The following is a 26,869-nucleotide window of genomic DNA, read 5'->3' on the forward strand; positions in this document are numbered from 1 at the left end:
GGAACAGCTGCCCATCCTTCTGTGTTCACAATATAAATTCTAGTTGGATTAGAGACAACTTTTCTTTTTTAAGATAAAACAAACAACAACAAAAACTTTAAAAAGAAAATGTAGAAAGACTGCAAACTCAGAGTAGTAGTGTATAATTTTTAACCCAAACTGGAAACTTTGAAGCCATAAGACAAATTTATTATTAGAACAATATTTTAAAAACCCCACATACCCAATACAAGCTTTTGCATACAAATGGGAAATACATCACAGGAAATAAAAAGCATAACACAGGTAATGAGTGTTTTTTCACTGTTGTGACCAAAACAGCTTAACAACAACAACAAAAAAACACAACTTGAAAAGTCCGGAAAGTCTATTTGGAGCTGTTTGAATCTAGTCCCTAGACGGAGGGCTCCACTCCTTGAGGCTAGACTGAACGTCGAGGGTGAAGAGCGTCTCCCACCTACCCAGGACCAAACATACTCACCCACCTCCAGCCACACCCTGCCTTCTTACGGTTACTACGCAGCTAATCCCTATAAGGGGCTTCATGGACCAATTAGGCTAAAACCCTCATAGCCCAACCAGCTTACTTCCAAAACTTCTCTTCACGTTTCAATGTGACAACTTAGATTGGTGTCAACTATGGAAACGGTATCAAGCTCTTTTCCTGAATCACGTAGGTGGCTCTTAAAAGAGCCGTTGGGTCACTGGAAAGTTTCCAGCCAGGATTTTCACTTTTTCTTGGGGGCTGCCTTCTTGGGCTTGGCCGCAGTCTTTGGCTTGGTCACCTTCGCCTTGGCCGCCTTGGGCTTCACCGCCTTGGCCTTGGCAGGGCTTCTGGTTACCTTCTTTGGCTTCACGACCTTAGGCTTCTTGGGGCTCTTGGATGACTTCTTGGCCATCGCGGGCTTTTTTGCCTTCTTCGGAGTCTTAACATTCCTCTTAACCGCGGCCCCTGCGGGCTTTTTGGGCTTCTTCGAAGAGCCCGAGGACTTGGCCTTGGCTGCCAACTTTGCGGTGCTGGGCTTGGCCTCCCCGGAGGCCGCCTTCTTGTTGAGCTTGAAGGAGCCGGAGGCGCCGGTGCCCTTGGTCTGCACCAGGGTGCCCTTGCTCACCAGGCTCTTGAGGCCCAGCTTGATGCGGCTGTTGTTCTTCTCCACGTCGTAGCCTGCGGCCGCCAGCGCCTTCTTGAGCGCGGCCAGGGACACGCCACTGCGCTCCTTGGAGGCGGCCACGGCCTGGGTGATGAGCTCGGACACTGAGGGGCCAGCAGGCTTCTTCTTGGCGGCGGCCGCCGTCTTGGCGGGCTTCTTCGCCTTCTTGCCAGCGGAAGGCTTCTCAGGGGCGGCCGCCGGAGCGGCTTGGGCGGCCGGCGCCGTCTCGGACATGGCGACTGCTACTGGAGAAAAGAACTGGCTAGACCTGGCAGAGCGGGAGGCCGGCCGCGGACCCGCGCGGCGTATTTATAGAGCGGGGCTGCGCCGTGATTGGTGCACGCAGGTGCCCGCCCCTCGCACCTAGCGCCGCGCGCAGCCGAGGGCCTCGCCGGTCCGGGGGCGCTGGACTTCCCTCTGTGCGCTCTGAAGCACCCTGAGAGCCGCCCCTGAGGCTGGGTGCGGTGGACGCTGTAGGCCGAGCAGGGTCGGGCAGTACTGTCTACTAACACCAAAGGGTGTAACTTCCCTCTCGAAAAGCAGCCCCCTTTGTGGGAGAGGGGTGCCGTTTCTAAGCGAGACAATCAAAAAAATCCAAGGGGCGTCCCTTGAAACTGCTAGAAGGTGCTCTGTCCCTAATGCTCGCTTCTCACTTTTTAAACCATGCAAAGGATCGTGTATTGGGTGGTGGCTGAGCTAGAGGAAGGCGAGGCCTTGCCTCAGGTTCAGGACCGGTTTTCATCCGTGCCGTCTGGTTTCTTAGCAACGGAGAAAAGCTGTCTGGTGCACACCTTGCACATATTTTGGTCAAAGAACGAGTCGTGGGAAACTCTATAGAATTCACTAAACCCAGTTACCATACTCCGTGTGAGGGGAACAGTCTGAAAACAGTTTCTTCAATCGCAACTTACTCCTGCGGTCCGGCGAGCTTCTCTGGTTCTGGGTGCCCTTTCATCCTCAAACCCGAGGTCTACAGCCTTGGTCCCCTGGCAGCCCAGAACCGCCCATCCGCCCTAGCAACACAGACTTGGGCTCTCAATGGACTAGGAGAGGCAATCATAAAACGCTAGGAGGACTAAGCGGTTCCCTGGAAGGCATTGTATCAAGAAGTTAGGTCCCCTTTGTGTAAAAACAAGAGGACACTCCCTTGAGGTAAGATTTCAAGGCAATTTCCCTTTAATTTGTGTTTGACAGTAAATAAACTTCAAAAGCAACTGCATGATAAAGCGATTTAACTTTAAGAACTAATGGCTATAAACTAAAGGGAGGATGAAATACTGTTAAACTGTCATCCTTTTCTACAACACTGCCCTGGGTAATGGCCCAAGGACTCCGGGGAACAAGGCAGTGACTTCTCATTCCCGCCGCCATCCTTGCAGTTTTCAAACAAGTCCGCACTGGCCTAGGGCCCCGGAGATTTCCCCACTGTCTTTAGAGCACGAGATAATGTAATCGTCCCAGACTCCTATTGTGTCCATCTTCTTTACTGCCTCGAATTTTATCAAGAAGCTGTTTCCAAATACATTAAGTGATTTCTAAGAATTTGGAAAATCAACTGGAAACGGAAGTAAGCATCTTACTTTGAAAGGGATAGTGAATTACAAAGTGCACGTTCACAAGAAAGACTTAAATTTTTTTTTTAAGGAAACTTTGAAAAACATAAGCCTTTCTTAGTGTAATAAACAAAGCATGTAATAAGATGAAGCTTTTAAAACGGAAAGACTACAAAATCTCAGACGCATAATTGGTTTATACACTGCTTTCTTATTCAAATAATGGTTTGTCTTTGTTTCCACTGTGTTAAAAGGGCGGCTTCAGATTAAGTGGCACCCCTCCACACAAATGAAGGATGCTAGATGTGCTTTCTAAATGGCTACCAGAAAAAAATAGAATAAACCAATGAAAAGGTAGAAGCTTCTGTTAAAACAATATCCAACATTTTAATATTTGAGGCACAATTTGCAAGGTTAAATTATGCTCTTTGCAGTGTGGACTCCAGTTTCTCTTGGTCGAGGTCCACCGCCTGCTTCACGAGGGGCCACAACTTCAAGCTGGGTGGGCTGGCGCGCTAATGTACGTGGCGGCGGCGCTGGAGTGGCAGCCACCGCCATTTCTCACCTGGCAAAGCGCAAAGTATAGAATTCAGGAAAACATTGATCACCTGACAAAAAGGACTCCTATTACAGACTCGTTTGGGAGAAACAATATTATTTACTTTACGAAATTATACTTTTGCAGGTTTCAACGAAGGCCGTTGATCAACTAAAACATTACTAAAGGAGTCGTTTTTTCAGACACTAACCATGAATCGGGTGCACGGCATGAAAGAATGTTACGGGGTAGCGGGTTAGCAATGTTCACTAAATCGTAACACTCCCCGGGAACTGAGGGTTAAACAGATTGGAGAACTACTGTAGCATCAAAATCTAAGTCTAATTTATAAATAGATAAAAGTACGCTTTGAGATTATAAGGATCGGATATGAAAGACGAAGAAAGTTTAAAAAAGAAAGGAAAAAAACCTGAAAAGAACAGAGGGTATAACCGAGTAGCCAATGAAACTGCATTTTTGGGACAATTTTAAAATAAACCAATCAGAGCCTGCTACGTAAAGCAAAACATTTTTAATCATCCAATCGCTGCACTTTACATACTATAAATATTAGTAATGCAGCTGACCGACATTTCCTCTGCTGTTGGGTACCTTCAGCTTTACTTGAAATGGCTCGTACCAAGCAGACCGCGCGTAAGTCCACCGGCGGCAAGGCGCCGCGCAAGCAGCTGGCCACCAAGGCCGCCCGCAAGAGCGCCCCGGCCACCGGCGGCGTCAAGAAGCCTCACCGCTACCGGCCCGGCACCGTGGCGCTGCGCGAGATCCGCCGCTACCAGAAGTCCACCGAGCTGCTGATCCGCAAGCTGCCGTTCCAGCGCCTGGTGCGCGAGATCGCGCAGGACTTCAAGACCGACCTGCGCTTCCAGAGCTCGGCCGTCATGGCTCTGCAGGAGGCCTGCGAGGCCTACCTGGTGGGGCTGTTCGAGGACACCAACCTGTGCGCCATCCACGCCAAGCGCGTCACCATCATGCCCAAGGACATCCAGCTGGCCCGCCGCATCCGCGGGGAGAGGGCGTAATTGGGTTTCCAATTTCATTTTTGCCAAAGGCTCTTTTCAGAGCCACCCACATTCTCAAATAAGGCAGCTGTGAAAACACTTAAGAGGGCCAACCACTTAATAATGACACTGCACTTTTCCACTTGTTTTATATGCCATGGGGGTTTGAGGGACTTCGGTAATAACATTTCAAAGGCTAGAAAGAGTGAGTTTAAGCACAAAAGGGGAACTACATCCCAATCCTAAATTTAAAAAGAAATTTGTGATAGAAACAAGGCCAATCAGTGGGTTAATTCCCTCAAGGGATTAACAGTGCAATTGAGGGTCGGTAGGGAAGTTGTCGGAAAAGATAGGCTTTGGGGTGTATCATGGGAGTCACTTGCCTCCACCACTTCTGCCTCATCTTAAGCCCCAAGGAATGCAGCTGGGTGTCTAAGGACTGAGACCTCTGAAACTGAGCCATCTAAATAAACCTTTCCTCCCATAAGAAAAAAAAAAACATGGACAGGCTCCATACCCACAAGCCCCATTTTTTTCACCACATAAAGACATCTTAGAATTTCTCACTTAAGGTGTTTTTGCAGTAAATGAATTTACATTTAAATGCTAAATTAGTTCCTGAAAGCATAAAAGAAAGCAAAGACCAGTGGTAGAGCTGCCTGGGCGCCAGCCGCTTCCGACTCCCGAGGATTAGGAGGAGGGCTTAGGGGCGGGGACTGGAGACGTCACGTTTCCCGCCCGCGCGCTTTCCATTCTTTACATTTGCTAGGGGCGGAGAGGAGGGGCGAGATAGGTATATAAGGGTCGGCTCTGCGCTGCACCCTCACTTGGTGTTGGGTTTGATCTTCGGGAACCATGTCTGGCAGGGGCAAGGGCGGAAAGGGCCTGGGCAAAGGCGGCGCCAAGCGCCACCGCAAGGTGCTGCGCGACAACATCCAGGGCATCACCAAGCCCGCCATCCGCCGCCTGGCCCGCCGTGGCGGCGTCAAGCGCATCTCCGGGCTCATCTACGAGGAGACCCGCGGCGTGCTCAAGGTGTTCCTGGAGAACGTGATCCGCGACGCCGTCACCTACACGGAGCACGCCAAGCGCAAGACGGTCACGGCCATGGACGTGGTCTACGCGCTCAAGCGCCAGGGCCGCACCCTCTACGGCTTCGGCGGCTAAGACACCTGGTTTTCACCGTCGCTTACGTTACTCAAAAGGCCCTTTTCAGGGCCGCCCAACCACTCAAAAAAAGAGCTGTCGGACGGTATTGTGGGATAGCCAAAGAGACGGGAATGTAAGATGAGCTATATCCACTTAGTCGCGCCTGTTTGCTAGGTGAGTAGGGCAAAAACTTCAGCCCATTTAAGGAAAATGAACGAAAAAGAAATTAGTGTTGTGTAAGGAACTTGCATCAGTTTCCTACGAACAAAGAGAATCATTACCCTGTCAGGAAGCCTATCCGAGGGTATCAGCCAATCAGAACTGATGACCTAATGGATCTGCGAGCCAGAGAAGGGGGATGGGTAGGCCGCTGCTGGGTTTTTGACACTGCAAAGCCGTTTTAGAGCATTTTCTTGTGCATTGAAATTAGAGGACAGACCACGAAATCAGGAGTTGCACACAAGGTGGGAGAATTGGCGGTATAGACAATGTAAATATCAATAGAGACAGTTTCCATTTTTCATTACTTTTCAGCATGTGTATGCTTATATATAGACCTACATATACATTCTTTAGATATGTTTTGTCTATAGATCTAGATGTGTATTTGCGGGGTGTGTGTGTGTGTGTGTGTGTTTAGTATAGCAGAGGCAGGCAGCGTGGGAGGCAGCAGGTGAGGTTGGTCAGGACAGATGCTGCTGGTCTGTGAATGTCCACGTATGCCAGATTGAGATGTATGGACTTTGTGGTCAGTCATTAAGGCCACTGAGTTTTCAAGGGTGTTTCTGATGCAGCTGTGTTCATATAACATCAGGTTTCAGGATCCAGCTAGAATAGGGATGTGAACTGACTTGATATTCGCTAATAGGAAGCATCTTATTCTCATCTGAAGAGACACTCAAACGCTTCTCTCACTGAGTTCCTTTTGGTACCATTTTTGTAGGGGGCCGACTTCAGGCAAGGCTGAATGTCTCCTTGATATTGGGGTCCCGTTTTCTACCCGATATTTTTTTTTTTTTTTGGGGGGGGATGATGAAAGTACCTAGCTTGGCTTAACTAAAAACAGACAATGGAGAGAATTCATAGCTACATCCTGAAGGGTTTCAGGAATTGAGTCAGGAGAAAATACCAGCCTGGTTGGGAAGGTGGTCATTTTATGTCCTTCTTTGCTGGTGTCCTTTAAGAGACACTCAATGTCCTCATGCAATGTGCCTGTGCTATTATAGACAATTGGGATCATCAGTGAGCAAATTAGAATTTACTCTCCTAATGACTAGCCAGTGGAGAAAGACATGTAGTTAACAGGTGGCCTATATGGAAGAAGTGGTAGCTTCTTTTCTGGTCTGTCTGGCCTTTTTTTGTGTGCTCGAATTGCTAATAGGGACATACTCATTTAGTCATAACCACCTCTGCTGTGAGTAGAAACCTCTGAGCCTTCCTCAGTCCTTTCATGCAATTCTTGCTGAATTTACAGTCCTGGTTTCATCCCTCAAATCCAAACTGCCATGCAGACTGGAGAATCAGTTGTGGCAGCACTGGTGGGTCTGGTGGAGGCCTGGGGACTCCTGTGGAAGATTCATGCATACGTTCACTTAAAAACCCTTGAAACTACATGCCAGATGTTAGCCCCTTTCTAGGTGCTAGGGATACTTCAGGAAGAAAACAATGTTTCACTCTCAAGACATTATAGTCCAGTTGGGGGAAGACAGACAATAAAGAAAAAAGATTATATGTATTATTACAGAGAAAATACCATGCACACAATCTCACACATACACATGCTAGTTTACAAATGAGCAGGAATATATATATATATATATATATATATATATATATATATATATATATATATTTTACAAAGAATGAGTGGTCAAGGGAGATTTCTTTTATAAGGAGGGTAATTTGAGCAGAGGCCTGAATTAAATGAGGACTAAAGACTTGCAGATATTAAGATAAAACAGCTCCAGGGAGGGGAAAAAAAAAATTAAAGTATAAAGACTCTGACTCTGGGAAGTCTTGTCCATTTCAAATACAATGAGATCAACTGGAAAGAAAAACAAAATGTGATGCAGAATGAGGTCAGTGGATAGCCAGGATTCAGATAGGGTACCTGGTACAAATATTCGCCAGAGACACATCTTAAGTTCAAGCAAATGTTTACTGGCAAAGAATATCTGTCAAGCTGCCCTTCTGCAAGGCACAGCAACCTGCTGAAAAAAGTAGTTAATTGTATAGTCATGTACAATGGAGTAGTTAAAAAATAACCCATCTGGTCATTGTTTCATGCCGGGGGTCCAGCCCTAGTGGGGTCCAGGGAGTCCTGAAGGATGAGTGGCCTCTGTGAAAAGATGAGACAGGAGTCGTTTCCTTGGAGCAATCTCCAGAGAGAGAGCTCTAATGCATCTTTCTCTGGGTCATCTTTTATTACAATTTTTCTCATCATTATAGATTCAGAATACGTCATTGATTGTACAATTTCAAAACTTTGCCAAGACATAACGTTTCCTTAACCATAATTGGGGGTATAGAAAAATGTAACATCAATTTAAATTTTTCCAGGATGTGACTTTTTAGTCATCAATCATTAATAAAATGTGTCACTAATTTACATTTTTTCAGATTTTCCCAAGATGTACAATTTTCTTATTAACCAATGCCAAACTACGTAACCAGACTCTAAGTCTCCGAACCTATCATTAACCTTTAAGTTTTAAAGTACAACTGAACTTTTATTTCTAATATAAAATTCCTATCTAAAAAAGTGCCCTTAAATCTTATACTTAAAATATCCTAAAGTTTATAAACCATTCTTAAAACATATCAGAAACCCATACAGCTAAAAACTTAAGAATTCTAAACCCAAGAATCTAAATAGAATAATACTTCTAACATTATTCTAAAAGTATGTCTTATAAAGCTACTTTAATTAATTCCTAAATTTATTCTCATAAAACTGGTTGAGCTGCTTTCTCAAAGAGTTTCTTTGTTTCTCAGTCAAGGTGCACTAGTTCTTATGTCTTTATAATCTTTCTCAATAAAAAGTAAGTTCTAAACATCAGTCCACTTTCTGCCAATATTAAGTATGCTCATCATAAATCCCTATGTGAAGTAAAAGAGGGTTTATACAAATGAAAAGAATGTATCCTTATATGTCTTAACTTTCATAAGTATATAACATAACTTTCCTTAATCAAGAGTAAAACTACATATGGTGGGTTTTGTACAATGAGCATAATGATTAGGTTTTCTAAAAGGCCAAAAATATGGGCTTGGGGGTTCTAGTCGATATAATCAATGTGGTGCCTAAAATTCTTCTGACCTTTCGGAGAATGATTGTTGTCCATTATCAGGTTTGTCCACAATGTAGTGAGATAGAAGAACAGCCTTCTACTTTGTCCTTGATATGCTGAGGGGTAGTAGAACAGCCTCCAAGGCATGAACTACCTGTTATGTTCTTGCCATCTGAAATTCAATTTGGTTTGGCATTTAACATACTCACGCCTCCTGTCAGGAGCATGAGCATGAGAATGAAAAGTCCTAATTACATAAAAAAGGGTCTCATGGTTTCGGTTTCCCACCAACCAACAGGGCTTTGCCAGCATTCATCCTCACTGTGACCTTGTCAAGACAGTGGGAGAGTGGCTTTGCCAGCACTTATTTTCACTGTGACCTTGTCAAGTCAGTGAGAGGGGATCACCTTCACCAGTTTCAGTAAAATTAGGGACTCTTTGTGCCTAAAAGGAAGGTCATGCCTGGGTGGGCAGGTGCTGATTTTCAAAATGGAGTTACTTTGGCCCGTGGATCTTACAGTAAGTCCTGTTAGGTGGGTTGACCACATCCTGGTTTGGTTAGTACTTTCCAGATTTTATCACTGGAAGTTCTACATCCTGGGTAACCCCCTCAAACTCAGGCAAACTGGAATGACTTTCACCCTACTTGTAGGCTGTGTGATAAGGATACTTGCTTTTCTATGAAAAGGATTGAAAGCCGCTGGAGTGTTCTAAGTAGAAGATACATCGACAGAATATCTTGTAAAACAATCATCTTGCTTCTGGGTAGAGAAAAACAAAAACTCCAGGGGAGAGGGGTCAAGAGCCAAGCAAAAAGCCTCGTTAGAGGTTACTGTGTAACCTCAGAGGCTCCCACAGCGGGATCTGTCTCTGTTTAGCCTTGTAAAGCAAAAACCAAACAAACAAAACAAAACAAACAAACAAAACAAAACAACAACAACAAAAAAACACCTATGTGTCCAAAGAACTGAGAAGCAGAAACCTTGCTCAGAAATCAACTGTGCAAATTATTAGGGCTTGATGGGTTATAGACAGGGGCTAAGAGTAATGAGAGATGGGCTAATAGGAAGGAGGATCCCTCAGGTGTTTTCTTGGAATAGACAGAGATTTCCCAGAACTGGGGCACCACTGCTTTTCATTCCCTGTAACAACGTGGTGTTCTTGCCATGGCAGTGGGTAGGTGTGTCAGTCAGCATGGAGGTTATACTGAAGTCGGAGTTCTATTAGAGGTCTGTTCAAGCAGCTGTCTTGGTTGGTGCTTTCATCCTTGAAGGAGAAAGAAATGCAGCAAGCTGACCCTGCATATGTTTCTGGAAAAGATGTTTCTCCAATGATCAGCATGTCTACATGCAGAGCTGAGTAGAAATCTGACCCAGAGGTTAAGGCAGCAAAGGAGACAGACAATCTGAAGGCAGAGATGCCAAGCCATTCACCCTGTTCCAGTCCCCCACCGGACGTTTGCCGGTCCAAGAGTCTTTTGAGGAATGGCACTTATAGTGAACATGAAACTATTTCACAAAACACAGAATATTCAAGAGGTGAGACTGAATTCTATTGCCAAGAACCATGAATAGGTCCAAGGACTGAGCCAAAGTACACACTTGTAGGACTACTTCCCTCTTTAGTGGAGCTGCACTGTGATTCATTTGAGAGAGACAGAGAGAGAGAGAGAGAGAGAGAGAGAGAGAGAGAGAGAGAGAGAGAGAGAGAGATCATGTGTTATTTATCAGGTTCCTTTTGATGAAATTTTGGCACTTATATTCATTCACTGTTGTAAATACTGTTGCACTAAATTGGTCTAAATTTTTATTTTAAGCCAGTCTCACCATTTAAAGTCTTGCCTCAGTCTCCAAGGGAAATTAGTTCCAGGACTCCCCCAATCCCCATACCAAAATCTGCAGATGAAGTCCTTTAAGTACAATGACACTGTAGTATTTCCCTACAAACTTCATGCATCCTCCTAAACAGTTCAAATCATCTCTAAATGGTCTATAATACTCAACACAATGCAAAAGTTTTGTAAATAGTTGTTACAGTGTATTATTTAGGGAATAATGACAAGAGAAAAAGCCCCCACATGTTCAATACTTTTTTTCCCCACATCCACTGTTGATTGAGTCCATGTTTGTAACCTATGATATGGAGGGCAAAATTTTAATCTTCAACCCAGACGTGGCACTTAACTCCTCAATCTCACTTATTTGACACTCTATTCATGATCAGACCTACTTTCAAAGTAACCACACATTTTTAAAAACTTATTTTTGAAGTCGTCATCAATACATTTCTCAAGTGTTTAATCAAACATTGCAAACCCAGTTGGATTTTTCTAACTTGGGCATCTAACCTTGTTTTGCTGTCTGAAATTTTCCCAAATAAAAATCAAGTAGTGAAGTTTGTAATTTATAACATGAACTGGAATGAGCTAGAAAGAGCACCAGTGATCTGTGCATTCTCAGAGGAAGCTTCCTACCCTCTCAGTTGCTTCAAGGTTAGGTAGGCCCTGCCACAGGCTGGGCCCTGAAGTTGACAAAAGAAATATGTCAGTGTCAAGGCACCTTCAAGCCTTGGACCACAAGGTCTAGGTGATTATCAGCACAATGGAAGCCAGACGGATTACACAGGGAGGGGAGGGGAGGGTGGAAGCCACTGGAGATAAATTCTCTGGAAAGGAATGAGGCATTTTGATGGTGGTAACAACCTCCAGAAAGGACTTGTCCCCTTCACCTGGGGAGAGCAATTCAGAGACGCGACTAAACCAGGGTGTTCAACTGCACTCCCAAAGCAGAGCCTCCGCCATAACACGCAGTTCAGAGAATGCGGATCCTCCCTCGGCAAGTGAGGAAGAGGGTCTGTTCTACAAAGCAAGTGGGAATGTCATTGGAACTGTATCTCCCTACCTCCCAAGACTGACTCCAACTCCAACTTAAAGTAGGCAAAAAAAGGACTCTCCGCTAGGCACTGCACACAATGACTGAGATGGGAGAAAGGAAGCCAATACTGCAGCTCTCTTCAGGAGTAGGTGGGCGGCCCTGAAAAGGGCCTTTAGTTGGGGAAAGCAGGTGACGGCGGCACCAGGACGCTCAGCCGCCGAAGCCGTAGAGGGTGCGGCCCTGGCGCTTGAGCGCGTAGACCACGTCCATGGCCGTGACCGTCTTGCGCTTGGCGTGCTCCGTGTAGGTGACGGCGTCGCGGATCACGTTCTCCAGGAACACCTTGAGCACGCCGCGGGTCTCCTCGTAGATGAGCCCCGAGATGCGCTTGACGCCGCCACGGCGGGCCAGGCGGCGGATGGCGGGCTTGGTGATGCCCTGGATGTTGTCGCGCAGCACCTTGCGGTGGCGCTTGGCGCCGCCCTTCCCCAGGCCTTTGCCCCCTTTTCCGCGGCCAGACATGGCTAAGGCTTCAGGAGTAGAACCCTAGAGGAGCTAGGTTACTCACTGAGGCCCTGTACTAGCACCACGGCTAATTATACGCCGCCATCGGACCTCGTTGAGAACTGTAAGCGGGAAGCGACGAGGAGGCGCGGCTGAGCCTTCGCTCCGCCCCTCACTGGGCAGTGACCCGAGGACCCGGAGAACTGGATACTTCCACTTTTGAATCTTTTGCCTTGTTTCCTGTGGTTGACTATGTGATCGCTGAAGCTGTCCCTTTGCCTAAGAATTTTATTAAGGGTTCATGTTTTAATACCAAAGCTCTTGATAGAGCTGAAAATATCATATTGATAATTTAGATAAAAGCTCTTTTTAAAAAGGCTAAAGAAAATCATCCTGATCTTCATTTTGTTTCAAGAATGCGGAAGTTGAAATCCCATGAAAGATGTCCTCCCTAAATCTAACAAAAAGCACCATTCTTGGGCCGGGTTTGTGGCTCAGTGGCAGAGAGCCACATGTGCCCACACATGTGGGTCACTGGATTCGAACCTCACCGCCACATAAAAATAAATAAAGATACTAAAAATCTACCATTCCTATCACGGATAGGAACTAAGGCCAAGGATATTCTGTACAAATAAATCCTGTTGTAACTCTTTGTCTTTTCTCTGCCCAATATAATGCCATACCTCAAACACCTTTGCTTTCTAACATTCAGTATATAAGTAATTGACTAACTGCTTTGTGTCATCATCTCCTTATAAGGGTTCTTATACCACATGAAACTTGTGTCAAGTAATCTTTTAAATAAGTCTCTTGTTAATTATGTAAATTTCCACTATCTGGTTGAACCAGGATCCTAAGATGGAGATACAGTTTTGCTACCCTTTCACGACATTCTTTTTCATTAATAGGGAATGTTTGTAGGTGGCCCTGTAATTTTGGTCCCCCTCCTTCATTTGTAAAACAAGTAAAGATAACCATTCATGGAAGTTTTGTGAGAATTTGAATTAGCAAACATGAGTAAAATGTTAGAGCAGAGACTGTCCAAAAGAAATGCTGCATAAATGTGGTTAATTCTAGCATGTTTTACTTTGCAAATGTGCTTGAATTGTGATATTGACTTATGCTCCTCGATTTCAGTGTCTTACTACCAGTACAATATCACAGCAGACATTTATGTATTAATGAAGATTTCTTTTAAATCACATCGTGTAATAAAAGATATTGCAAATTCTTGTTTTTTAACAATTACATATGTGTGTGTGAATATATATATATATATATATATATATATATATATATATATATATATATATATATATTGGGGGAGGGTGTCTATAGGTGTAATAAGAATCATACCCTTTGGACTTTCCCACAACTGAGTCTGGAATGCAATTCAAAACTCCAGATCACCATAGGCTTATCCCAATTGTGTTAATTCTCCCTTAAAATGTACATTAAGCAGAATAAGTTAGACACTTTCATTGTAGAAACTGAAAGGCCTACTTCTGAATTTTCATCTGACCAATACAGTGTGAACTTCTTCCTCTTCTTGAGGACCCTGGACCTTTCACAAAAGAATCCCAAATCGGGCTGAGGTTGTGGTTCAGTGGTAGAGCACTTACCTTGCATGCACTAGGCACTGGGTTGGATCCTCAGCACCACATAAATGTAAAATAAAGATATTGTGTCCAGCTAAAACTTAAGAATAAACATTAAAAAAAAAAAAAGCCTCCCTAATTAAAACTGATACCAACAACATTTACTGTGAACTTTGGTGTAACATCACTCTTTGGTGCTTGGAGGAAAAAAAAAAAAAAAACATGTTTAGCTGAAGACCTTGAAAGAACAAACACCTAATGTGTATTCTCTGTACAGTTAGAGGGAGAAAAGACTGGACAGGATCCCCATTGAGGTTTCCAGCTGAACCTGAAAATTTGGCATGAAACAATTTATCAAGACAAAAGCACACAAATGTATTTCATACAAGCTTTATGAGACAGGTTAGTCTCTAAGTTGAAGAGAGATGTAATAGTGTCTGAACAATGTGATGCGGCTTATGGAAAGTGGGAATTATTTTAATTATGTCTGTTTATATAGAATCATCTCAGCTATGACTCCTTACTGAAGAATATTTCTTTTCTCTTGGTACAGGGACAGCATCAGCATTTTTCACAATGAAATAATTTTGGTTTTAGGAAACAGGGGAAATTAGAATGCCCTTCTTCATCTTCTACTTTTAAGGACCTTGGGCTCAAAATAGTCCTTATGCAAAAGTAGCCAGTACATGTGGAAATGCCATTTCTGCCAAAACTAAAAACCGCCATTTGCTCTCCAGCCCTCCCAGATCATTTCCCTAATACATAGCAGTAAGTGCTTAACCCAATATTAAATGGTGGCACTAGTCTTAATATATTAAAATGTTCAGTAATTTTTTCCCTTGAATATGAACTTCTTCCATTATTTAATTTTTAAATATATGCTGTAATTTTATTTCTAAACTGAGATCAATGCAACTTAGTAATGCCAAATAAAAAAGGATTTAAGCAAGGTAAAGCTTGGACTATTTTAAAAATCAAAGGGCATAATGGAAAACAATTCACAACTTGGCCTTAGATGACATAAATTGGGAGCAAGCCCCACCCAAATGCATGTGCAAGAGGCTGGCATCAAGTCTTCCAACTATGAGATTGACAATTGCAAATTCGAAAATTATGCTAATCTCTGAAGACTATGTAGCACTGCGGAAGATGTCAAGTAAATTAATATTGAATGCAGAAGCTTTTTCCTCCATATGGAAATACAGAAGGTAAAGGGATGATAGTAAATAGCAAAGTTGGATACAGTAACTGCTGTTCTTAAAGTGTTCACAGCTGCTTTCCTTGGAACACTTAGGTGGCTCTGAAAAGAGCCTTTGGGTTATTTACACTAGGCCGAAAACTGGGTTGCTTTTATGCCCTCTCTCCACGGATGCGGCGGGCCAGCTGGATGTCCTTGGGCATGATGGTGACGCGCTTGGCGTGGATGGCGCACAGGTTGGTGTCCTCGAACAGCCCCACCAGGTAGGCCTCGCTGGCCTCCTGCAGAGCCATGACGGCCGAGCTCTGGAAGCGCAGGTCGGTCTTGAAGTCCTGCGCGATCTCGCGCACCAGGCGCTGGAACGGCAGCTTGCGGATCAGCAGCTCGGTGGACTTCTGGTAGCGGCGGATCTCGCGCAGCGCCACGGTGCCGGGCCGGTAGCGGTGAGGCTTCTTGACGCCGCCGGTGGCCGGGGCGCTCTTGCGGGCGGCCTTGGTGGCCAGCTGCTTGCGCGGCGCCTTGCCGCCGGTGGACTTGCGCGCTGTCTGCTTAGTGCGAGCCATGGGAAACCCGAAGGAACGTCTTCACAGACTACTGTGAACGTTAAAAGCCACCCTTCCTTTTATACAGTCAGATTACTGACTATTGGGCCAGAGAAATTCAAAAGTGCCCGCGCTTTTCCTGGATTGGTTCATCTCCTTGCTGAGGTCTCGGGATAAAGGGCTGCCTACAGGTTGATGCACAAATCCCACACACTGCTCTTCCTGGTAGCTACTTATTTATTTGAGTCTGTGTCGATTGTAAACGCAAGTATTGCACCACACTGTCTGAATGAGACAACCACACAGATCTACACGGGAATACCCAATAGATACTGGCAATAAATAAAACAAACAAACATACATATTAAAATATCTTGGAAGCCATTTAGGGAAACTTTGTGTGGGTTTCATTTGAAATGAAAGTTTACCTGGGCGTGGCACTAGTAGGGTGGACATTGAAAAATTGACTTTGTAGGATGAATTGCTGAAAGTCGCTAAGTTCATTTTGCTCTTCATTGCTGTATTTGGGTTTTGAATTACACTGAAGATAGAACCCAGTACCTTGAGCATGTTAGGCAAGTGCGCACTGAGCTATGTCCGACTGCTTTTGTACTCAGGACTGACCCGAGGGCTGTTTTATGTAGAGCAATATTCCCATTCGTTGAGGTCTCACTTGTTTAGCTATCCAACTTGCCATACACAGCCTTATGTGAAATAGGAGGGGTCATTGTTACATTTCCTCCTCCCCACAGTATTCAACAACTTTGTATCTGCAAAAAGGTTAGTAATCCAGTGGCACTGCGTTTTGCTGTGTAACCTTTCCCCTACCTTCAATTACTGAGTAACTACTAGGGGCAACCAATTTCTCTTTAGAGCCTAACCATAAGCATAACAGCTCATTTCACAGAAATAGTGGGTGGCTCTTAAAAGAGCCTTTTGTTTATAACCTTGATCATCTTTCTAGCTCACGGAAAACTTAAGAGGCCAGCGAGTTATCAACACCTTATTTTCCCTTGGCCTTGTGGTGGCTCTCGGTCTTCTTGGGCAGCAGCACCGCCTGGATGTTGGGCAGGACACCGCCCTGCGCGATGGTCACACGGCCCAGCAGCTTGTTGAGCTCCTCGTCGTTGCGGATGGCCAGCTGCAGGTGGCGCGGGATGATGCGCGTCTTCTTGTTGTCGCGGGCCGCGTTGCCAGCCAGCTCCAGGATCTCGGCCGTCAGGTACTCGAGCACCGCCGCCAGGTAGACGGGCGCGCCGGCCCCGACCCGCTCCGAATAGTTGCCCTTGCGCAGCAGCCGATGCACACGTCCCACCGGGAACTGGAGACCGGCCCGAGAGGAGCGAGTCTTGGCCTTTGCCCGGGCTTTGCCGCCTTGTTTACCGCGACCAGACATTTTAGCTTGGATTATGAAGACAGAAAGGTTCTACAGAAAACGTAGGTAAAATGCCATGAAGGCCTGGAAATGAGACATATTTATACTGATTGGAGGTAGGCTGTGCGGAGCTCTCCTATTGGCTAATGGGAAATACCCAATGGGCAAACAGAATTTGAATCCTTCATTTGCATACAGCTCTTCCATCTGCTGTAAGGTTTGTGTTTTATCCAATCACCAATCGTACTGGATGAGCCTTACTTCAAAACCAATAATAATTGCATCAATTCAATTTTTTTTTTCTTTTTTTTAAACCAACTGTGGGCTGGAGTCTTTCTGCTCATTGTTGACTTTGGGCCACTCGTTCCTTTCCGGAATTGAGATTTATAATTTTCCAAAGGAATGGGTTCAGAACCTTTCCCAGAAGGCTAGGAAACTGTACTTCTTAACTTCACAACGGAAAAGAGGGAGGAAGAGAACAAATGATTCTTCATCACAGCCCACCTCTAATTTCACGACTTGAACAAGGATAATAGGACAAGGACTGCATTCTAGATGCTGGAGAACTGATAGATCTTAAAAATTTATTTCCCTTGCCCAGGGTAATACTATCACCTCCAGACTGGGAAAAAAAAAAAAATTTTTTTTGCATGATTCTCCACTACCATTCCCAACTTTCCTGTCCTTGCTCTTTTCTCCTTTGGTTACAAACAGCATTCTGCTTATGTCTGAAACCTCTCCACCAATCTCTACCCCCTTGTATTTATAAAGTTGATAATTTACCAACTAAAATTTTAATTGAGAGGGAATACTTTCCAACCACTCGGAGGGTTTGACAATCAGTCTGTGAAATAAATAGACAACAGCATATTAACAGGAGAAAAGGGTATACAAGAAAGAAAATGAATACTCAAAAGCCCAGTGAGCTCTAGAAGCTGCTATACTCTTTCAAGGGGGCATGGTACCTGGGGGAATCTGATTTTGAGGAAAGAGATAGGGGTCCTCAGGATACAAGATAGTCTGCTTGGCGCTGTATTGACCTCCAGTCTCTTCTATGATATATGTTATCTTCCCTCTTAAGATTCCTAAAGGAAATTTATGACATCCTCTTTAGGCAGCTAAAGTGATTTCATGGAAAAACTGGGTTTGCTCTTCAACAAGTGCCCTCTGTTGGCCATAATCAACTTGCCCAAATGGAATGCTTAAGGATATTATTTCCTGAATCCTTTCATAACGTTGAAGCTCATAAATAAATATGAGGAGTCTCTAGATTGTTCTAAGAAATGAGAAAATACACACTAGCACAGAAATACTCAAGTGAGATTATATAAAATGAAACACTATTATAAATATGACTATGATTCATTAATTGTTGGTAAGCTCTCATGTCAAGGAACATAAAAATCAAAAAAAAGATAGCTAGCAGACAAGGTACTGTTTTCCATTTTATGTCACATTAGACAGGAACAGATGCCACCCAGTTGGAGGGGGATCATTACTTCTGAAGGCTCAGATCCAAAGATCTACTCATACTCAAAGAAGAACATATGAACAAGGACTTGGGTGTGAGAAATCTGCCGCCTGGGGATGGTACTTAGTGTTAGAGAGTTTCCTAGCATCATGTGTGAACCCCTGATTCCATCCCCAGCACCAATTAAAAAAAAAAAAAGAAAGAAAGAAAGAAGAGAGAGAGAGAAAAACTAACTTTCATGAACACATAATCCTTGGGAGAAAAGAGATGGCAGTTCATGACCAGTCTGGGCAATTTAGAGAGACCCTATCTCAAAATAAAAAAAATAATAAGGGTTAGGTTATAGTTCCAAGGTAGAGTACACCCGGGTTGATTACCCAATACCTGGAAGGGGGGAAGGAAAGTACAGAAAAATAAATTCTGATCTATTCTTAAGTCACATTAGTCACTGAACCATGATTTGATCCAGGGAAACTGGCAGGAGAGTAAAGGTGCTCATTTTCTCTTAACAGTTTGTCTTCTCTCAAATCTTCTGATATATGACTTTCAATTATAGTCAGAGTTCTATTATTTTTAATGACTGTCTTCACTTTCAACACCACCAAATATATGTTTAAGACATTTTCCTAAAAGGTTGACAGTCTTTTGAGAAGTGAGGACACATATATATATATGATGATCAATAAGCAGTGCATCATTTGCATACAAAATGAAGATTTGAGGGACATATAAGAGTACAAGAAGGAGAAGACTGATCACCGTAAATTATAAAAATCAATAAAGTTTATGAAAGACGCATGTGTTCAGCATTTATTCAACATACATCTAATAGGACCTGCGAAATGCCGGTGACCATTCTAGGTGCCTGAAACATGGCGGACAAAGCTGAGAGCAACCTGGGCCCTCTGGGTACTAATTTTCTTGTTCAGAAAGCTCACAAAAAGATAAAGGTGTACATGGTACAATGTAGAGTTTTTTGTAATGAGTGCTGTGGAGAAAAAGATTGGAAGGAAAGAAGTTGGCATGAACAGGGTGGGGAGGGCCACCATCAGCAAAAGGAGATATTAGAGTTGAGATCTTATGGGGGAAGAAGCCAGTATGGTGGGCTAATTAAAGACTTCAGTATAATGTCAGGTGTATTAAAAAACAGAGGGATGTCAGAAGCCAACGGTCAGAAGTTACGCTTGTTTAATTTCCTGAACAAATAGGCTTTTAGCTGGAGCAATGGAAATGTACAGGGTTACATAAACATAGAAGCCAACATTAAAAATGTCGATGTTTTTTAACATCAAAAACCCAGACTAGAAGAAGGAGTGGAGTACATGCAGCCATAGCATCAGGATTCTATATCGATGCAGTCACAGATGAAACAAACAAACAAAATCTTCCACTGATGCACGTCATCTTGAGTCAGACAAATCAACAAGCACTTGGCATCTGATATTCAGGAAATAACTTGATGAAATACTGTCATCAAGATTTTCAATGTCAGTAAATTCTAAAGACCTTGGGGGGCGGGGGAAATGTGTGATTTAGGATTTAGAGAGATATTGGGTGTCACCTGTTCCATTCAAATAGGACAGAAAATGTAGCAATAATAACTCCAACCCCATTAGCAGTGAAAGCAAGACATGGTTTGCATGAAATAAATATATATTTTTTCTTGAATACAAGCAATGAAAATATGTGACTTTATATCCTTGGGAAAAAAAAATTCCTTCCTTGAGGTTATTACACAGGAGGAAAATTTTTTCCTCTACTGATTCTTGGTTGTTGGTTTTGTCCTATCATAATAGATAGACAAAATAAAAGCATATCAATTTCTTTATTTTTTTTTATACATGGCATAGAAGCCTTAAGAAGCACTTTGACCTGCACACATAAGTTGGACAGAGTAGTAAACTGTGAAAAGAGGACAAGACCAAGCAACTTAGACTAGGGCAGAACTGACAGGGAGATGAGGGTTAGTTTAGCAAGGTTGTTTTTACAGAGTTTTTTCCACATTGACTCCCTGATACCATCAGAGGATAGGAATATCTTCTTTCTCTAGGTACAGGTAAGAAACTTTGCACAGGGAGTTAAACATGAGATAAAATTGTGCTGTCTTCAAGAGCCTTTAACTCAATTTTCCAGGGTAACATATTTTGAGGTGATAAATTCCAAACTCCTTCAATCAATTAAGGGCTGCTTTGAGACATTCCAGAAGGCACAAGTCATCTAGCCACTGTGCAAATGTCACTCTTGTGGCAATAAATCTAGCTCAACACAAAGAAACAGAGAGGACTACAGGACTAGAAGTGGTGATAATTTGGAAATTAACTTGAAAATAGGAGTTGGAAATATACTCTCCCATATCATGACATAGAAATAATACATAAAAATTATTTCAAAAGCGTAAAGACATTTAATTCTGAATTAAGGCAAAGTAGACCACTTTCTTCCCATTTCTTACTAAATAGTTAAATATCCTTAGCTGGCCATACTGGTGCACACCTGTAATCCCAGATACCTGGGAAGGTGAAGCAGGAGGATCACATGATCCAGGCCAGCCTGAACAATTTAGGGAAGGCTTGTCTTGAAATAAAAAATAAGTTTGTGAATGTAGCTCCGTAGATGAGCATGGCCTAACAGTGGGAGACTCTGGATTGGATACCCAGAACCCAAAATCAAAAAAAAAAAAAAAAAAAAAATTAAAAAAAGAAAAAGAAAGGAAAAAATCAATTCCTAAGCATTATCTATAAGACAAGCACAACAAGACATTGAAAGGTGGAGGAAAGGCAGGTTTGCTATTGTGACAGAATACTTTCCATAACTGTGACAAAATACCTAAAAGAAAATGTGCTTAAAGGAGGAAAGGTTTATTTTGGCTCCAGCTTCACAGACTTCAATCCCACATTCACTTCCCACCATTACTATGGGCTGGTGATGAAGAGAACCTCACAAAAGGGAGAATGCGGTGGAGCAACACTGCTCATCTCAGGGCGGCCAGGAAGCCAAGAGGGAGAAGCCCAGGACAGACTTTCCCTTCCCAGGGGGCGGGGGTTATGGCTCTGTGGTAGAGCACTTGCCTAGCATGTATGAGGGTCTGGGTTGGAGTCTCAGCGCCACGTATAAATAAATAGATGAAATAAACGTCCACCAACATCAAAAAAAAAAAAAAAAAAAGATATGCCCTTCCAAGGTGCTCTCATTCATGGGCCCACATCCACGCAGTGCTGCTCTCAAATCATGAACACTCTCTGGACCTGGACCTTCTGTTATCTGTGTCACTGTGGGGCCTTCCTTTTTCCAAAATCTATCAACCTTTCCTCAAATTGAAACTCTCCCACCACCCCCCTCTTCTCCTTTTCCTGTGTTCAGGCATCTTTGTTGGTTAAAGAGGCAAATCTTTCCATTACTAAAAAGGAGAACTGGATTGTTGTACAGTTTTCTTTCTTTCTTTTTCTTTTTTTTTTTTTTTCCTTTCATGTATTCTGTAACTCAAATACGCAACTCTTGAGAAAATGTGAGAATTTATTATGGAATGGGTTAGATAAAACCTGGTTTCATCTAAGTTTGTGGGCTTGTTCCCTGGCTCTGCCATGTCCAAAGATGAAGCTTTAACAGAATCAACAAGGAAGATTTATGATCATGTATGGTTTCTCCCTACTATCCCCAGAGCCCAAACATCTGATATGAGAGAGAGAGAGAGAGAGAGAGAGAGAGAGAGAGAGAGAGAGAGAGAAAGTAGGGGGGTAAAAAGCCCCTAAGCCTTTGTAAAAGACTAAGTGTCAGCACCAATAGTAAAAATGCCTACCTTTGAGTATAAGAGGACTGTTTTGGCTTGGGATTATCAAAGAAAGTTACATTGTTTAGGTTTAAAAAATCAAAAAGTCAAGAATCCTTGATTTTCTATTTGAAAGAAAAAAAAGAAGGAAAGGGAAATAAGAGAAAAGGATGAAAATAAGGCAGGCGAAACCAAGGTATAAAGACAAGTTGGGGAGAAAATCCTACCTCCTTCTACTTGAGAGATCACTGAAAACTAGTAGAAATGTTAACAGATCTCCCCCAGGTGTTCCTTAAACCACAGGCTGAGTGGTCAATGTTTTGAGGGGAAGGATGGGCCGAATTACAGTCTAAAATGCAAAAATTGTTGATTTTTAAGACAAGGATCTCTTTTACAACAGAATTTTGCATATGCTGATACAAAGTGCTTTTCCTACAGTGGTCCACTGACATCATGTGTGGGATCCAGGCATTTTAAAATCTTCTTTAAAGGGAGCTCCTATTTGAAAAACTCTCCCTTAAATTTTCTTGCCTATGAAAACGTTACTGAATCTCACATGTCGCTGGGAATTTTTTTTTTTTTTTTCCCATATTCACTCGTAAGATAGAAGCCCACTCCCCGGGCTCCGCTCTTCCCCAACCCCCGTCCCCGGACCCAGGCAGGCTCCTCTGAACTCCTCTCCACCAGCACCCTTCCAGAATTTCTAGTCATTACTTTGGGAGTCCTGGGTTCTTCGGAAAAGGCCTGTGGAAAACCACTGTGTTCAAAATGGGCCCTCCCAGCCCATTACCAAGGAGCGCCAGATAAAGGCGCGAAATTCAAACCCTTTGTTCCTCTCAGCTCCAGAAAACATCCACGCCCTTTTCTAGGCAAAAGCCAGAACCCGTAGTTTGAGACGGCACCTTCGGGTCCAAACTTACATAAATTCTAGTTGTTGTCAATCATCACGAAACTAAAAATCACTTTCAGGGTGCAGAACTGAAGGTATGCTCCATTGAGGAATCTCGCTTCTTGTTGCCCCAATGTCTATCACATAACTTACAGGAGCAGTTCCAGCTTCAGGAATTAACTTCTGCCTCCCGCCTGCGCGACCCCCACCGCCTCCGCCTACGGACCCCCAGTAATTCCGTACTTCCCAATCCCTTACCCGCGAGAAATAGTTGTAAAAGCAGCCTAAGGCTTACCCAGGGACAACTAGCGGTAATTACAGTAACGATGTGCTTTATTGGGAGCGACAGACCGAGGGAAACCTCAGCTATAAATTGGTCACAACCACCAACTTCCAAGTTTTCCTCACTTCTCTTAGAAAGTGGCAGAACTTTCTTTCAACAAAGTGGGTGGCTCTGAAAAGAGCCGTTTGATGACAAGGGGCCTGCACAGGGACTCACTTGGAACTAGTATATTTGGTGACAGCCTTGGTGCCCTCGGACACGGCGTGCTTGGCCAGCTCCCCGGGCAGCAGCAGGCGAACCGCCGTCTGGATCTCCCGGGACGTGATGGTCGAGCGCTTGTTGTAGTGCGCCAGGCGCGAGGCCTCGCCGGCAATGCGCTCGAAGATGTCGTTGACGAACGAGTTCATGATGCCCATGGCCTTGGACGAGATGCCGGTGTCGGGGTGCACCTGCTTGAGCACCTTGTATACATAGATGGAGTAACTTTCCTTGCGGCTGCGCTTGCGCTTCTTGCCGTCCTTCTTCTGTGCCTTAGTAATGGCTTTCTTGGAGCCCTTCTTTGGGGCCGGAGCCGACTTTGAGGGCTCAGGCATAGCCGTCCTTAACAATTGCCGAAGTGATATTTCTACTTTCCTCAACAAAGTAAGCAAGAGGAACAAGCTTTAGCGGGTGTATTTATAGCGCTGTAATTCAAATGAGGGTTTAAAAGTTTCCACTTCTGATTGGATTCTGAAAGCTCGGGGCGGGGTTATGCAAATAAAACTCTCTCTTTCTATTGGCTAGAAACGCAACATATTTTGACCAATAGGATGGCTCATTTTCACAGCCCAGCACAGTCCGTTGATTTTTTCACGCTGCAACGCTTCTGCTTCCTTTATTTCGGAATTTCCTTTTTTTTTTTTTTTTACACATTGCTGTATCTGGATACGGCGAACAAGGAGGTAAAACTGGTGCCTAGGCCAAGACGCGCTCTTCCGCACTGGGCTACAGTTCCCCATTGGCCGAGTCCACCGCCCGCTTCGCAAAGGAAAATACGCGGAGACTGTTGGGCCAGAACGTGGGTCTACCTGGCTGTGCTATTCATAACTGCCAAGATCCTGGAGCTGGTGGACGACGCGCCACCTACCTTTCCTAATGACAAGGAGTTCAATAAACTGCAGTGCAAAGTCACCATCACACTGAGCTTCGTTTGGGCCAACATTCACGCAGTGCTGCTGTGCAAGAAGACTGAGAGCCACAGATATGAGGGAAACTGCAACCCACAGCACACTAGAGAACTAAATTCATTTTCTCCAAGTTCTATCCAGAGCGATCTGTGTCAACAAGGAGATCTAATTACTAGGGTTATGCCACAAATGTTCTTAATCCCATCGTAATGTCTTAGCAACTAATGTATGTATTCCTAAAACAGTAATGTTTAAAAACAAAGTTCCAGGAAAACATGATATGTACAAGAAATCTTATTACAAAACAATGTTCCTTAAAAGGCAAGCGGGAATATCACTTAGACTCAGAAAAAAGGATAAGAAAATTTGCTCCTAGCTAATAATAAAGCAGCACGAATTTTCCCTAAATCCACTTAAGCCAAATATCTCTTTGCCAAACCGAAATCGGAACACTTGTTGTGGTCCACAGTGACTGGTTATGCATTCGCAACGGTAACGTGCGAATACAAATTAATTAATCTCGGTTCCCAGTGAGACTGATTCAGCTTAACTTGATGTTAAAATTATTCATCATGCAAATAGTATTTAGAGGCTGGATGATTTATGGCTTCTGAACCTTTATGTCCACAGATCATTGAGACCAAAAAAAAGTCAGACAGGGGAAGAATTTATCCAATCAGATTCTCTTTTGATCAACCAATCACCTAGGTCACTCTCCAACCAATGATTATATTGCGCGGGACTATTTAAAAGTTCAAAGGCCAATCAGAATGATTTCAACTATATTTAAGGACAATTTCAAGTAGTTTTGTTACATTTTCTGACGTGTAGTCTCCCAGATGGCTCGTACGAAGCAGACAGCGCGTAAGTCCACCGGCGGCAAGGCGCCGCGCAAGCAGCTGGCCACCAAGGCCGCCCGCAAGAGCGCCCCGGCCACCGGCGGCGTCAAGAAGCCTCACCGCTACCGGCCCGGCACCGTGGCGCTGCGCGAGATCCGCCGCTACCAGAAGTCCACCGAGCTGCTGATCCGCAAGCTGCCGTTCCAGCGCCTGGTGCGCGAGATCGCGCAGGACTTCAAGACCGACCTGCGCTTCCAGAGCTCGGCCGTCATGGCTCTGCAGGAGGCCAGCGAGGCCTACCTGGTGGGGCTGTTCGAGGACACCAACCTGTGCGCCATCCACGCCAAGCGCGTCACCATCATGCCCAAGGACATCCAGCTGGCGCGCCGCATCCGCGGGGAGAGGGCATAAATCCATTCTCCTCTTAACAAAGGCTCTTTTAAGAGCCACCTAAAAACTCACTTTAAAGGTGTTCGCAACATACGTAATGGTCTCTATTCTGTACGTAGGTAGGTAAACTCTTCCTACTGTAAATTTCCCTTGGTTTTACAGAACAGATTCCTATACTTTTCCATGCCAAGGTTGTTTGGCAAGCAAGACTAGGAGGTATTTATGGATTTGCACTGGTCCTTTACCAAGAATTTGAGATTCACCATGTTGGGAGCTTTATTTCCTTTTGATTAAGATCGTTGCAATTTTTTACTTTAAATCTTTAGAAATTGTCACAGAAACAGCTTCAAAACCGTGGTAATGTTGTGTAAGATTTTAAGGCTGCTTTCAAATTGATTTACTCTTTTGGGGGGTGTGATGTGAGTTGGAACAATTTTGAAAGACTTCAGACTTGTTTCTGGCTCTATATCAAATCTTGGTTTACTCTGTTGTAACTTTCAGTGCTGGTTACTATAAACCCTGGAAAGTCACAAGATGACATTTAGTCAGTGCTCACAGTAAGGAGTAGGTATTTTCCTTACAGCCATAGGAAATGGTTTACACAGGAATCTTAGGATTGACTAGCAACCATTGAACTACATGTGAGTGACAGCAGATCACACTCATCAGTATTCCAACACAATCAGACAAATGCAGATTGTAATTGAAGGGAAGCTTTAATGCAAATGAGGTCTTAACCAGATATGATTGGAAAAAAAAAAACATTTACAGCACTGTGCAACTAAACAAGAGCAAAATGAGTATATTCCTAGAGCCCAACTCAAGGCCTTTTTGAGTGTTTTTGGATTCAGGGTGAATGTCTGCACTGGTTGTTTCAAATCCTACCTGGCCTTCCTTGGCATCTTCATTATGCTAATATAACCTGTAGAAGTATTCTGGATTGGAATACTTTGGTGTGGCATGACTCTCAGGCATCTGAGATGCAGCCCTGGCTTAGTCTGATATTTGGATGGTAGTGCCATTCTCAGTTACCAAGAGACAACTTATCCCTTGCAGGATGTAATGCTGACTTTAAGCAAATTGAAAACTTTTAGTACTAAAGTGCTCTGGTTCAACTTTACAAGGTTTTATAAATCCATTCAGTACTGAATATCATCTAATGAGGTACTAATGGAAGAAAGTGACAATAAAACAATGGATTCATTACAGTCTATTTTTTCATGGGTTTAGTAATATGTGGAGCTATTGGCCTGAATTATGCACAATTCTTAT

General features: G+C 43.7%; 8 protein-coding genes across 8 annotated transcripts; 3 read left to right on the top strand and 5 right to left on the bottom strand.

Moving 5' to 3' along the window:
• Window positions 1–222: 222 nt before the first annotated feature.
• H1-1 (H1.1 linker histone, cluster member) lies at window positions 223–1,385 on the bottom strand. Its single transcript, XM_026407694.2, has one exon. It carries the CDS (start codon window positions 1,383–1,385, stop codon window positions 729–731), a length of 657 nt encoding a protein of 218 aa, XP_026263479.1. The 3' UTR covers window positions 223–728.
• Window positions 1,386–3,871: 2,486 nt separating this feature from the next.
• On the top strand, window positions 3,872–4,282 carry LOC113178609 (histone H3.1). The gene has a single exon (XM_077801935.1). It carries the CDS (start codon window positions 3,872–3,874, stop codon window positions 4,280–4,282), a length of 411 nt encoding a protein of 136 aa, XP_077658061.1.
• Window positions 4,283–5,116: 834 nt separating this feature from the next.
• LOC113195990 (histone H4) lies at window positions 5,117–5,428 on the top strand. Its single transcript, XM_026407713.2, has one exon. It carries the CDS (start codon window positions 5,117–5,119, stop codon window positions 5,426–5,428), a length of 312 nt encoding a protein of 103 aa, XP_026263498.2.
• A 6,347-nt stretch (window positions 5,429–11,775) lies between these two features.
• LOC144256681 (histone H4) lies at window positions 11,776–12,095 on the bottom strand. Its single transcript, XM_077802076.1, has one exon. The coding sequence runs from the start codon at window positions 12,093–12,095 to the stop codon at window positions 11,784–11,786; it is 312 nt and encodes a 103-aa protein (XP_077658202.1). The 3' UTR covers window positions 11,776–11,783.
• A 2,933-nt stretch (window positions 12,096–15,028) lies between these two features.
• Window positions 15,029–15,439, bottom strand: LOC144256608 (histone H3). The gene has a single exon (XM_077801925.1). The coding sequence runs from the start codon at window positions 15,437–15,439 to the stop codon at window positions 15,029–15,031; it is 411 nt and encodes a 136-aa protein (XP_077658051.1).
• A 982-nt stretch (window positions 15,440–16,421) lies between these two features.
• On the bottom strand, window positions 16,422–16,814 carry LOC113195951 (histone H2A type 1-B). The gene has a single exon (XM_026407670.2). The coding sequence runs from the start codon at window positions 16,812–16,814 to the stop codon at window positions 16,422–16,424; it is 393 nt and encodes a 130-aa protein (XP_026263455.1).
• A 6,600-nt stretch (window positions 16,815–23,414) lies between these two features.
• On the bottom strand, window positions 23,415–23,795 carry LOC113195959 (histone H2B type 1-B). Its single transcript, XM_026407679.2, has one exon. The coding sequence runs from the start codon at window positions 23,793–23,795 to the stop codon at window positions 23,415–23,417; it is 381 nt and encodes a 126-aa protein (XP_026263464.1).
• Window positions 23,796–25,207: 1,412 nt separating this feature from the next.
• On the top strand, window positions 25,208–25,618 carry LOC113195960 (histone H3). The gene has a single exon (XM_026407681.2). It carries the CDS (start codon window positions 25,208–25,210, stop codon window positions 25,616–25,618), a length of 411 nt encoding a protein of 136 aa, XP_026263466.1.
• Window positions 25,619–26,869: the final 1,251 nt, after the last annotated feature.

The sequence above is a fragment of the Urocitellus parryii genome, chromosome 8 (genome assembly GCF_045843805.1).
Source record: "Urocitellus parryii isolate mUroPar1 chromosome 8, mUroPar1.hap1, whole genome shotgun sequence".
Lineage (NCBI taxonomy): Eukaryota > Metazoa > Chordata > Mammalia > Rodentia > Sciuridae > Urocitellus > Urocitellus parryii.

What these genes read in the sequence shown, in the direction of transcription:
- H1-1 (XM_026407694.2), bottom strand. Translation starts at nt 1,385, where the DNA reads ATGTCCGAGACGGCGCCGGCCGCCCAAGCCGCTCCGGCGGCCGCCCCT.
- LOC113178609 (XM_077801935.1), top strand. Translation starts at nt 3,872, where the DNA reads ATGGCTCGTACCAAGCAGACCGCGCGTAAGTCCACCGGCGGCAAGGCG.
- LOC113195990 (XM_026407713.2), top strand. Translation starts at nt 5,117, where the DNA reads ATGTCTGGCAGGGGCAAGGGCGGAAAGGGCCTGGGCAAAGGCGGCGCC.
- LOC144256681 (XM_077802076.1), bottom strand. Translation starts at nt 12,095, where the DNA reads ATGTCTGGCCGCGGAAAAGGGGGCAAAGGCCTGGGGAAGGGCGGCGCC.
- LOC144256608 (XM_077801925.1), bottom strand. Translation starts at nt 15,439, where the DNA reads ATGGCTCGCACTAAGCAGACAGCGCGCAAGTCCACCGGCGGCAAGGCG.
- LOC113195951 (XM_026407670.2), bottom strand. Translation starts at nt 16,814, where the DNA reads ATGTCTGGTCGCGGTAAACAAGGCGGCAAAGCCCGGGCAAAGGCCAAG.
- LOC113195959 (XM_026407679.2), bottom strand. Translation starts at nt 23,795, where the DNA reads ATGCCTGAGCCCTCAAAGTCGGCTCCGGCCCCAAAGAAGGGCTCCAAG.
- LOC113195960 (XM_026407681.2), top strand. Translation starts at nt 25,208, where the DNA reads ATGGCTCGTACGAAGCAGACAGCGCGTAAGTCCACCGGCGGCAAGGCG.